Raw genomic sequence first — 12,870 nt, 5'->3', positions numbered from 1 at the left:
TTATCAAACAAACTTTGAATTCCTCTTAAAATGGTATGCTCTGTACTATTTCATGTTTTTTTCTTGGTATCTCGCAAAAAAAAATCAAAGCCCAATTTTCATCTCCACCAATACTGTACCATCCCTTTAAGGTGCCTTTTGTTTTTGTTCTTTCTGTAACGAGATTCATCCCGGCGTAAAGGAGCCTCGTTGAGTTTGTTTACTCCCAGACAGAAACGACTCTCAAGCGATCATCACCATCCAGACAAAACTGAAGAATGCCATTTGCCAATGACCACAATTTCTGCTGCTATTCGGACATGCTTTTGAGCTGATGTGAGGTTTTTTTTTAAACTAAATTGAGAATTTATTGGTTAGCCTCACTTATGCCATAATTCTTGACTAGAAAGCGAAAGACCATCTAAAAGGCAATTTCTAAATTCAAAAACAAAAAAAAATCTCCATTGCGTATCATTGCAAGGAAGATGCTGCTATGCTTCATTTCAAAACATATATTTGAGGACAGTGAATCAAAGTAATAGGTATAACTATAAGTATCAAATCTTCCAATTAAGTTTGTAGTCACTATGAGAGATTACATCAAATGCATTGATCAATTTGTCTCAGGGAAACTTGTCAGAATATCACTTATTCATCTAGGAAATAATTAGTCAGATTTCTCCTCACACAATCACATGGCATTTGGGTAAAAATCTATAAAAATATGTCAGGCTTTTCTGCTCCTTAATGCCATCTGCAGATGGAGCTGTGTGTTAGGATGACTTGCATCTACCTAGCTTTACTACCACTACACACTGCGATGACCAGCGTTATGCTTTTCCAAGCGAGGGCAGCATTCGGTTGAAGGCTGCAAGCGCAGGGACAAGTAGGTAGTTTTAATTGGCCTCCGCCATTAGCCGCATTCCTCTCAATTAGAAGCAGTCCGGGTATGCGATACCACAGCCCGAGGAGCAGGGGAACCTAGTCTTCGGTTTCAGGACACCACCATCTTGTAATTACGGCTGATGAAGATTGAAGGCTGCTTCCACTTTATTTTTTCCCCCATCCCATCCCCATCCCTCCCTCCAACCCCAATGTCACTGACATTTCATCTGTACACAGCTATTGCTATCAGAACAGCGTGCGTTAAATCTTGAGGTCAAACATTCTTTGCTTTGATGACAAAATTGCACCTCAATGTCTGCTTTCGTTTATACATTCCATTGCATCTTGACCACAAGAAGATTTCATTTCCCACTCTATCGGTAATTGAGCTTTCCTAATTCTGATAGAATGTCAATTACATATTTTGAAGAGCTGGATTTTGTTGAATAACTACAGTAGAACATAAGTTTGGTAAAGGTGAATTTCATAAACAAGAGCGTCTTCCATATTGGTTAACTTCCTTGTGGCATCAATTCAAAAATTTGTATGTATATGAGATTCAGTTTCCTGCTTCATTTTATGTGACTTAAGTTTAGAAATAAACATGGAGAGTCTTTGTCAGTTTAAATTTCCTAAGCACTACACAAACCTTAAAATCCACGTAATTAGCTCCATCCTCTAATGGGGGTACTAACTGCTGACGGAGATTAAACTGGACTGAGGTAATCTATGGAAGCGTGTCAACAATCTCTTCCATGTGGAACGTGGTCTAGTTTGCAATGTCTCAATGTTTTCAGCAGCAAACGACCTGCATGTAGGAACATGAGGGGAATTCCCCCTGCCCCTCCCCCTGCTCCTCCCCCTGCCCCTCCCCCTCTCCCCCATCCCTGCAGGAATGCAGTGAATGACCTACATGTTTGCATACACCACATTACCTAAAGGCAAGCGTTTACCACACTATTTGAAGCTCTCTTTGTTTCTAGCTGTGTATAATGAACTACAATTGTATCAATTCCTCTCAAGAGCTGTCTACAGTATCTCGATCTGACAAATTGAAACACACTAAACACTGGAAACCGGAATTAACTGAGAGCAAATTGTTCTGGGAATTAATTGGTGCACTTGCTAATAATGTCTTTGGTCTGAATCTACATCCCTTCTTCCCAAAAGCACCTTCAAAAGACACTGCTCACTTTGTGGTGGCTTGATTACAGAACCAAATTTAAGAACTTGGCCAAATGAATGGATGAAATGACATAAACCATACAAGAGCTCAGAAATGCATGCATTCTAAAAGATACCAGCATGTATGAACAAATATTGCAATCCAAATTAAAAGTTTCTGAATTGCTCTACTAATATTACTTTTGTCAACAGGGAAATATTTAGTACAGTGGCAAGTCTATTCACTGGCAAATCTATCCACTGAGACACTGTTAACATCTCAAAGCATGAAACGTTCTCGACCACTTCATTTCTAGACAACACCAGAGACATGTGTGACAGGAGGGACCACGCAGCCCAGATTTTTCACACTGCAAACACTGATAAACCAATGGATGCATTTCACTTTTGAAACTCACATTTATTGTTGTGCTTCAATGCTTGGTTTAATTCCTCAACATTTCACGAATAACATTTGGGCAGGTGTGAACAGTGGACAGGCATTGTACATCAATATTTAGTTTTAATATCAAGGGCGATCCATCTGATTTACTGAGGTTTGGGCAGACGAAGGCTCGCCCACTATGCACGGCAAGGTTGGTCACATTCGCGGAGCCAGATTTTGATGCTGCCAAGTTGCGTGCCGAGATGGAAATGCGCACGTAAATGGGTCATAGTTTGCAAACAAGAGATATCATCTTTGGCAGTTGATTGCGGGCCTCTCATTCACTGGGACTGTGACGTATCCACCAATGACATGGGACCATCCATCTTCATGAAGTGGAATCTTAACCCATTGAGGACGAGTCTGGAGTATTCTCAGGCAGGGGTCTATGGGAAATGTGTGTTGTAGCAAAATCAGCCCGTCCTCAATGGGTCAAAGGGAGATGGACGCAGGATTTAAGAGGGTGCTCCAGCATAGACCCATGCTTTAATGAGCATCTCCAGTGTTCTGAATGTTCCAATGAAACTGAATTGTATGGTCGCAAATGGTCAATAAAATGTCAATCTAGATGCATGCACTGGACCAGCTATTGTTCTTGGGTGGTTCAGCCTACTAATACATACTGATCCTTCAATTTCAGACAAAATTTGCTTGCTACTACCTCAGCTGTGGAAACTTGCACATAAATATGCAAATGTACTTTGATAGACACTGAACTGGCTTCGCATTGTCTATCTTCATAATAAACATGGTGGCGATCATGATGCCATCCAATAGTGCCCTCTTAGGAAGAGAAGTACCTACAATACCCCCCCCCCTCCTCACCCCCCCCCCCCCCCCCTCCCACCACCCCCTCCCCCCAGACAGTCAGCAGCTGTAAATTAAACAAAATTCCACTGTCCCTATTTAGGACAGCTGACCACGGCCCCTTTTCATAAAAAGTTGATATGGTGGCAACTCTTGCTGGGATGGCAATTGTCATGGTAACGACAAGAATCCAGCTTCCTGATTGGCTGTTGCTAATGGAAATTGCAATTCCAGTGAGAGTTACTATCCTAACATCATTTATGAAATGGGACCAAGGTGTCACTTGGTCTTGAACTGATAGCACGATATGATAGTAATGAAGGAAAAAAGGGTGGAATGATTTCTTCATTTGCAGAAAATTCCCTGCAAATGAAAAAGTATTTTGTATTGAAAGCAGGAAGACAAAATCAACAGATGCCTAAAAGATAGCTAATGAGGACCATTTTAGATACCTGTAATTGATATTCAACCTTCCACAGACACACTTAGGGGAAAAAAAAAACTTTCTCTGTCATACGACCAGCCTAATCAAAGTACTACTCTTCTTCTCTCAAACCAACGGTCACTTTAGCTGGGCGAAATCTTACCTCATGCAGACCAGAGGGGTCAACAGGATTGACCACATATGTCTCCTCCTTCTGTAAGGTCAGTGTCTCGGTGGACAGCTGGACTCGTACTCTCTGGGCGGTCTTGGGACCGTTGCAGATGCTCAAAAATCCCGTCTTCACCTGCGTGACGAAGGACAGACAGAAAAATGATCACAGCTTTTGCCATAACAGCAGTCACTTAACCCATTGAGGACAGAGCGATTTTGCTACAACACACATTTCCAACAGACACTTGCCCGAGTATACTCGGGACTCGTCCTCAGCGGGTTAAAGGGATGGTATAGTATTGATGAGGATGAGGGATAGGCTTTTAACTTTCTGCCAGATACCGAGAAACCACTTATGAAATAATACAGAGCATATTTTTCTAAGGGGAACTCAAAGTTTATTAGATGAGAATCGGTTTTGGAATGGCTGAGACATCCAAACATAAAGTAAAACAAAGCAATCCTAATAAAAGGTGGGTCTCACCTTTTATTGGGATTGCTCTGTTTTGGATATCTCAGCCATTTCAAAACCAATTTTCATCAAATAAATGATGAATCCCTCTTGGAATAACATGCTCTTTCATATTTCAAAAAGGTTTCTCACTATCTCAGCAAAGAAATGTTAGAAACTTGAAGTTAGGTCTCAACCAAAACTTTATGATCCCCTTACTAAGAGAAAGGGGACATTTGAGTACAATGTCTACATACATGTTTGTGAACACAAGTATGCATGTACACATCCCTTGTTTTGAAACAGGTCCCTGAAACAAAAATAGAGCATTTCTCTCATGTGCCCTGTGAACATGAAAGTTGATGAAATCAAACTTCTCAACACAACTTTGATACACTTTGTGTAAATAATTAGCTAGTACTATTAGCACATCACCATCACTATCACCATCATCAACACCACCACCACCATCATCATCATCACCACCATCATTACCATCATCTCCATCTTCACCATCTTCACCATCATCACCATCACCACCACCACCATCATCACCACCACCATCACCGTCTTCATCATCATTATCATCATTATCACCATCACCATCACCATCACCATCACCATCACCATCACCATCATCATCATCACATCACCATCACCATCACCATCACCATCACCATCACCATCACCATCACCATCACCATCACCATCACCATCACCATCACCATCACCATCACCATCACCATCACCATCACCATCACCATCACCATCACCATCATCATCATCATCAGTGAAATACAGGGTGGTGAGTGCATTATTTCATTTTACTGGTGACACAACATTTCCTCCTGTGACAGCTGCTCTGGTCCTACTTTTTCCAAGGACTTAGGGTTAGTGTTACGGTTGTCATAGGGTGTTACGTTAAGTTGCAAGAATTAGGATTAGGGTTGGGTTATGTTTGTGGGTAGACTTTATGTGTGGCTTAGCATGCAGATGGGAGCAATTGCCACAGGAGCAAATGTCATGGAACCTTCATTACTAGAGCTCCACTATCATCAAGAAAACATACAAAAGACAGAAACAAAATCATCGAATGTTCTGATAAATCAGGTTATATTTGTCTGTATCTGAAATATTGCAACACTCTCCAGACCTGGGAATATCTGGGGCAGGCAGTATCCAAGATATGGTGACGAAAGGAAAAAAAATCATTATGATTCATGTGTTCATCTACTCAAATGGTTGCTAAGCACTGACACCTAGTTTCCCCGTGGTAAAAAAGAGAAACTTGTGGGTGAAAAAAAAAGTTTGCCAGCAGAGATTTCTTGGCACAGATACTTCTATCTCGGCCACCAGTAAAGTGGCAACAATAAACACCCATGTGCTGTATATTGTGTCAATTTATCCTCGCCAGAAACCAGGAAGCCAGATTGTTAACACCCATTTGGCACTAGAGCATTGTTTGCCTACTGAGGGAAAAGTCAACAGACGGAGGACCTGGGCGCACAATGCCGAAATAAATGGTGGGCATCTTCACAGCATGCAGCCAGCGAGAACAGGAAAGAGAAATATGCGTTCCTTTTCAAATCAGACCAGCAACAAACAAAATGAAGAACAGAGTAGATCTTGTGTGATCATCTTGAGCCAGATCATAAAGCTGGGTTTCTTTTTTCACGATGTTCTTTTTTTTTTTCAAGCTACTAATATTATGATTATATAAAGTTAAATTTGTGACCAACAGTTATATCAAAACATAGCATACATTCATCTTCAGACACTGCTACTTGACGAAAACAAAGTCATATAAGCCACTAAAGCAATCAAGAATTTGTAAGTTCCCCCCCATCCAAGCAAATGTGGGACCCACAGACCTTGCAAAAAAAAGCAGCACATTGCCACTGACAGATGTCATTAACCCATTGAGGATGGACTGATTTCACTATAACGTGCATTTCCCAGACGTGTGCCCGAGTATTCTCGGGACAGTGCCCGAGTATTCTCGTGCCCGTGTATTCTCAGGACTTGTCTTGAACGAGTTAACTGGTAAACTCAGATCTTACTGAGAAGTCATGCTAGTGTTTATATCATGTCCCATGTTGACAAAGACACTGATCACTTACCACGACCATACTGATGAGATGCTGACAAAGTTAAGAGTTCTCAACTGGCGACAAAATGATAGACCATTTTTACACTGTCCGCTCCCAAAATAACAAACTAACCCACGATTGTGCTGCTGAGTCCACCAGTCGAGCTCCGAAGGATGCAGATGTATCGGTTACAAATGAGCACATTTCCAAGGAAGCATGACACCGTTTCATCTCAGTTACACCTTGTCGAGAAACGTCGTGACAAATGAAAACAGAACGGAAGCCTTACAAGAGTCCCTCCTGACCTTAAGGCTAAGTCAGCGAGGCGGTTTATTTTCTGTGCCGCTGTCGCAACTAATCCCCTAGCTCATGAACTGGTTCTTCCTCTATCATCACACTAGAATGAACCCCTCTGCTGACTCTCCGTGATTTGGTTCCACAGAACACAAATTTGGCCTCATTGATGGAAATTGCCCTACCTTTCTTTTGAATGACAATGCGATAACAACATACGGAATGAATAGCCCCTCAAATTTGTTTTTGTGTCTGTTCATATCTCCGTAGTTCAGTGGTCACAATCCTGGGGTGAGTTTCTTTGATATGGCCTCCACATAATGGTGCTTTTATGGTGCTTAATGATTTTAAGATGCCCCATCAATGGTCACTGACTGACCATCAATGGTCATCAACTGACCAGCATGCAGAAAAATCTACACTCTGTCCTGCAATGTCCGCTTATTTCGCAAATTGCACAATTGCGCTTAAGTCCACCGTTTGCTAATTGCGCCACTTGTAAACTTTTGCATGGCCGTCCAACTCTTGAAACTCCGCACAGCAACTCTGTATCATTGTGATCGTACATTCCTTATCTTTTAAGTGATGTGCTGGGCTCACTATTTGTGCTATCACTACAAATACCCCCAAAGTAGCCATCCTCACACTGCAAATGCCTATTTTCTCTCTGAGAACACACAAACACATACATTATCTTTCCAGTGAGACAGGACTTCATGAATAATGCCAGGCTATAAGAAAAAAAAAGAGCATTCTGTGAATGAATGAATGGATGGATGGATGGATGGATGGATTAATGGATTAATGAATGGATGGATGGATGAATGAATGAATGAATGAATGAATGAATGAATGAATGAATGAAATGAGATGTATACAGGCTTCTGCCTCTGTGCCCAATAGCTCTTTTCTACTTTTGGTCCACTTTTGTACCTCCCCACTCACCCCTTTCATTCGCCTCCTCTTGACTGTGTACACTAGAATTGTCATACGGTGAGCCCTGCACCCCTCTTAAGTACCCCCCTTCCTTTCAAACAAATCCTCTTCGTAAGGACTGACCAATAGATGGAAGAAGAAATGTTTACTTTGGACACTTTGGACTAATCTTTTTGCTTGTTTGTCTCAATACATGCTACATTCTTTAACGCTTTTTCTCATTATGACAATTTCCCAGCCAAAAATACCAAAACAATGTTCAGTAGGCCCTTCAGTTTTCAAAGATGCTTTCAATAGCACTGGTACCAGTATTATCATATCTGCAGAAAGGGTAATTGTATTCCAGTACGAATGTTGGCAGACTTTAGTAGCGTATTACATCCGCACTGGCAAAAGTATAAAAACTATCACCACGTCAGAATGATCACAAGGCCGTAAAGTGAAGATTGAATCTGCACTGAAATAGCAAAGAGTTAAATTTTGGATCTCAGATCTTGCCCTCATTGAGGATTCTGTGAATAAGGACTGTGTATTGCTGACATTATGCACGTTCACACAAAATCAGAGTTCCCAGCATTTCAAGAAAACAAAATTCCCAAATTTTCCCCTGATTTTTCCCTGATGAAGTATCAAATTTCCATTGATAACTATTTCAACTCATTTCCAGTTTCACATCCAATTTTCATCCAGTTTCATCCAATGGATGTTGCTTTGATAATGATATGCAACAAAATATAACAGAGTCTTCGATACTGTCTAATTTCGATTTTTGGGCCCATCAGAATTCCCTGACTTTTCCCTGACTTGAGGCATCTTTATCAAATTCCCTGACGGGAAAAAAAAGCTAAATAATTTTCCCTGATTTCACTGATGGGCTGGGAACCCTGAAAATGGAAATTTAAATTCAGATCACTCTTCATATCAAACAGATAGGACACATCAAAGAACAAGAGATTACTGAATGTCCATTGCATTCACATAGACCTGAAGCATCAAAGAATTGTGATTCTTCTTAAAAAATGCACTCCTCGCTGAAATTTGAATCTCAATAAGAATTTCTGAAGCATTATCTTTTTTTGTCCATACACAGAAAAGTCAATGTTCTCATTGCAATCAAAAAATTGATTTTTTTTTTTTAATGTCACTTTTTCCTCAGTGAGTGACTGGGCCTATTGTTTTCCTGTGTATAGTTTTGGTTGAGACCTAACTTCAGGTTTCTAATATTTTTTTGTTTTTTGTTTTGGTGAGATAATGAAAAACCTCCAATAAGATATGAAAGAGCATGTAATTCCAAGAGGGATTCAGTGTCTTTATGATGAAAATCGGTTTTAAAATGGCTGAGATATATCCAAAACAGAACATTACCAAGAAGTTGTGGGACCCACCTTTTATCAGGATCGCTTTGTTTTACTTTGTTTTTGGATGTCTCAGCGATTCCAGAACCAATATTCATCTAATAAACTCTTAATTCCTCTTAAAATGGTATGCCCTGTACTATTTCATAATTGGTTTCTTGGTATCTCGCAAAAATTAAAAACCCAATCCTCATCTCCACCAACACTATACAATCCCTTTAAACTTCAACTCCGTGATAAGGTACATGTATCTCCACTTTATTCAGCACTAGCCTATGACAAGACAGGATGCAAAAAAAAAAAGAATCACCTCCCAATTACCATCCTCATAGACAGCAGTTTGTCTGGCATGTAAAGCTTCTTTCCATTTATTTGCCCCACACTTTAATTCTTTCTCCATCTTCTGCAAACTGCTTGCTTGTCTTCACACAAAAGACCTGACAATTCACAGATTCTGCCCCATCATTTGTGTTGGAAAGTCATGCATGGGTTTTCATTATCCTTTGTTTTTCCTGTATTATTCTGAAATTCAAGCTCTTTATTCATACCTTTCACTCTCTCATGCAGTTTGAGTTTGTTTGCTGCATGTGGTAAGTGATATAAAACCCCTTTCTCCTGCCCCCATACATATCTACTATCCTTTTGTGTGAAGTGTTTTCTCAATTTGTACATCCTTCCTTCCTTTCTTTCCTTCTTTCTCTCTTTCTATTGTGCTAATTTCCCCTGTGTTAAAAAGCATGGCACTGTTCACACTAGGAATCACTAAACAAATCCTAATTTGAAAGCCTCTAAGCTGCCGAGCATCGTTTGACAAGAGTTGCAGTAAACCAATACCCCTTTCAGTAACTCATGCATTTTTGGCCAGCTCCTGGCCCGAGCTAAATTGGCCTGCGCCAAGCGGCAAAAATTGCGTTCAGTAACTACAACAGAGCAGTGCTACGTTTACGATGACCCACTCACGAACTCGGCCACGTCACAGGTAATTGTGACCTTTGACCATGCAAGGAATTTTGGCCCAAGCCTGGTGCTGCTACTGTTCATAAACTCTTCGATCAGCTCCAGGCCCAAGCCTGGCCTGTGCCTGGTGCTAGGCTGCAGCAGTGCTAAAATAGTCCGCGCCTGGCGTGAGCTACTTTGGCCCGACCCATTCATTAACTCAAAATTTATGACTTAGCTCAGGCCTGGCGGGAGGGTTACTGAAAGGGGTACAAGTTTGGTTGGCGAGCATTCAACAGTGGGATTCACACTGATGCATACTAGCAAGATGCAATTTGCATGATGATCAAATCTTGAGATTTTTGCCCGTGTGAACATACAAATCCCACTAAATAGCACGACAAGCATCTGGATCCAATCCAAAGAAATCTTACAATTATTTCTGGATCCTCACAATAATTTCAGAAATACAGGTAGCTCAATAATTCATACTCCAGCCTGTGTGGGAAGGCTGGAGTGAAAAATCTCACAATTCAATTCAGTGCATGAGCACAACGGCAAGGGTCACTATTTTGGTAGATTTCATGCATGTCCAGTTTGGTCTACAAATAATCGCAATTGGCAATTATCGGGATATTTCTGCCCATCTAAACTGGCAGAAACTGGCAGAGTCTCTCAGCTCATTAGCATAATTACATAACCATTCAACTGCAGTAACAAAAAAAAAAATCAATTTCTATAAGCTTACTTGACTGGTATACCTTTTCTGATCTTTTGCTTCCTTCAGCCGACTGACACTGTGCTTTGTTCAAACTTTAAAAAAATTCATTTCTCTCTTCTTTTTTTTCATTACAAAAAGAAATTACAAAATACGAAAGTCTCTCTGAACTGCTGACTTTCTAACCTGATGACATAAAACATCTTGGCATAAATATTTTCAGAGTGTTATTCCAGAGAAACTATGAATACTGGATGTATATATTTGGATGTGTCTCAGGAGTACTAGGGAATAAAGCAGAAAGTGTATTCAAAGTAAGAGCATCTCTCTACCTGTATGCACAACTTGTTTATCTGAACTTCCTGCTTCTGCAAACGTCATATTACGAAATGATTTACGATCTTTTCATGGAGGCCGAAAATACTATGGGAGAAAGTAGCCATATGGGCTTTTTTTCCTCCTTCTTTCTGGTTTTGCTGCCTGCTATTAATCTCTATAGGCCTAATTTAATCAATGCCGAAAATATATGAATGCACAAAAATGACTCACATCAACCAAACGCAGAAATTGGATAAATGAATCGGTATAAGGGGGATGGCATTGGGGAGCAGTGGTAGCGCGGTGAGGTTGACGTCAACCACGGAAGATGCCTACCACTTCTACTCCTCCGCCAGATGACTCTCCCAGTCAAAATGGCAAAGAGGATGGAAAAAAGGAGAGGCTTATAGAGCTAGAGAACCAGAAATCCATCACAGCATTCTCTCTCTCTTCTCCTCCAAGCTTTTCGACTTAATAACATGACGTAAGTTACATTCACCAGCGCGCCACGCACTTCTGGCATTGTTGGGGGTGCGGTGCTTTTCAGCCAGCCCCGAATGTATGGCTTTTTTTTATATTTCACTTTCCGTCTTCCCTTTTCCTTTCTTTTCGTCTCCTCTCTTTGGTCTTTGTTGGTGGATGAGAAGGAGTTATGGTCAACACGATTCAGGTGGCATTCTCTTTTGTGGTGAGAAAAGCTGCGTTACTAAAATTACCCTACCTGTGCTTGAAATTGAACTTATCTTTAGCAGTATTATTGATAGATGCAGAGCAGTTCACAGTGAAGGTATTTCAGCAAGACAGCCAAGGCACTGCAGTCATTCAAAAAAATCTGTCACCATATTAATCTCTAGGGTGCAGTCTGGTTTGGACACACTGTCAACACATCAAAATAATTGTAAAGTTCCGTGTCTCCAAAAATAGCAAGTGACAGCAAAATGGTATACAGATTTTTTATTTTTTTATCATGGAATCTCACATACTGACAACAAGTGAAATTTGCCATGCTTATATGACTGCAGGGCAAAATGCATCTATTTTGAATGCATGAAGAGTCTTTCAGCTGACTTCAAGTATTATGCAAGTGTTATATCATTACTACAAATCAACTGTCCAGGTAAGGGATGAGAGAGTATGAAGAAGAATTTTCACTTCAACACTGTGAACACATTGAGAACATACTGTAAACACACTGTGAACACAATGTGAATAAACTATGAACACACAGCAAACACACTGCGAACACAATGTGAACAAACTATGAAGACACTGCGAATACACTGTGAACACACTGTGAAGACACTGTGAACACACTGCGAACAAACTGCAAACACACTGCAAACACACTGTGAACACACTATGAACAAAATGCGAACACACTGCAAACACACTGTGAACACAGTGTGAGACACTGTGTTCTTTTAGGCAGGGATACTTCTCAGCACTAGCACGAGGCAGCATGTGCATATGTGTAAGTATATACATTTTTTTGCAATCAATCTCACTCAATCCCCCCCCCAAGAAAACATTTGTAGCTGGCATGGGGGGAGGGGGGAGGGGGGAGGGGGAGGGGGGGAGGGGGGGCAGAGGGAGGGAGAGCAACAAAGAAAGAAAGAAAAGGAAAGAGGGCAAGAGGGGAAAAGACAGACATCATTCATATATACTACAATCTTCATTTTCATTATAATTATTACAGGATTGTCATGTGTAGCATTTTCATTATTATTATTATTTGTATTAGTATCAATCCTATCAATTATCAATCATTATTATCAATATTATCATTATTATCATTATTATTATCATCATTATTATTATCATCATCATCATAATTAACATCATTTTTACTATTCATCTATTTATTATCATTATTGCTATTATCATTATTTTCATTTAT

At 40.4% G+C, this 12,870-nt stretch overlaps 1 protein-coding gene across 1 annotated transcript in view; it reads right to left on the bottom strand.

The window, feature by feature from the left end:
* LOC139730023 (gamma-2-syntrophin-like) overlaps positions 1–10,153 on the bottom strand; it is a 39,776-nt gene extending 29,623 nt beyond the window's left edge. Inside the window, exons 1-2 of the mRNA XM_071640940.1 lie at positions 9,962–10,153; positions 3,868–4,008 (exon numbers count right to left, since the gene is read on the bottom strand). Coding sequence (XP_071497041.1) covers positions 3,868–4,008; positions 9,962–10,153 — 333 coding nt within the window. The remainder of the gene's footprint in view (positions 1–3,867; positions 4,009–9,961) is intronic.
* Between the last annotated feature and the right edge of the window lie 2,717 nt (positions 10,154–12,870).

The sequence above is a fragment of the Diadema antillarum genome, unplaced genomic scaffold, assembly GCF_040938485.1.
Source record: "Diadema antillarum isolate AM-2024a unplaced genomic scaffold, OU_Dant_1.0 seq00000286_RagTag, whole genome shotgun sequence".
NCBI lineage: Eukaryota > Metazoa > Echinodermata > Echinoidea > Diadematoida > Diadematidae > Diadema > Diadema antillarum.
This window is presented reverse-complemented; position numbering and strand designations above follow the sequence as displayed.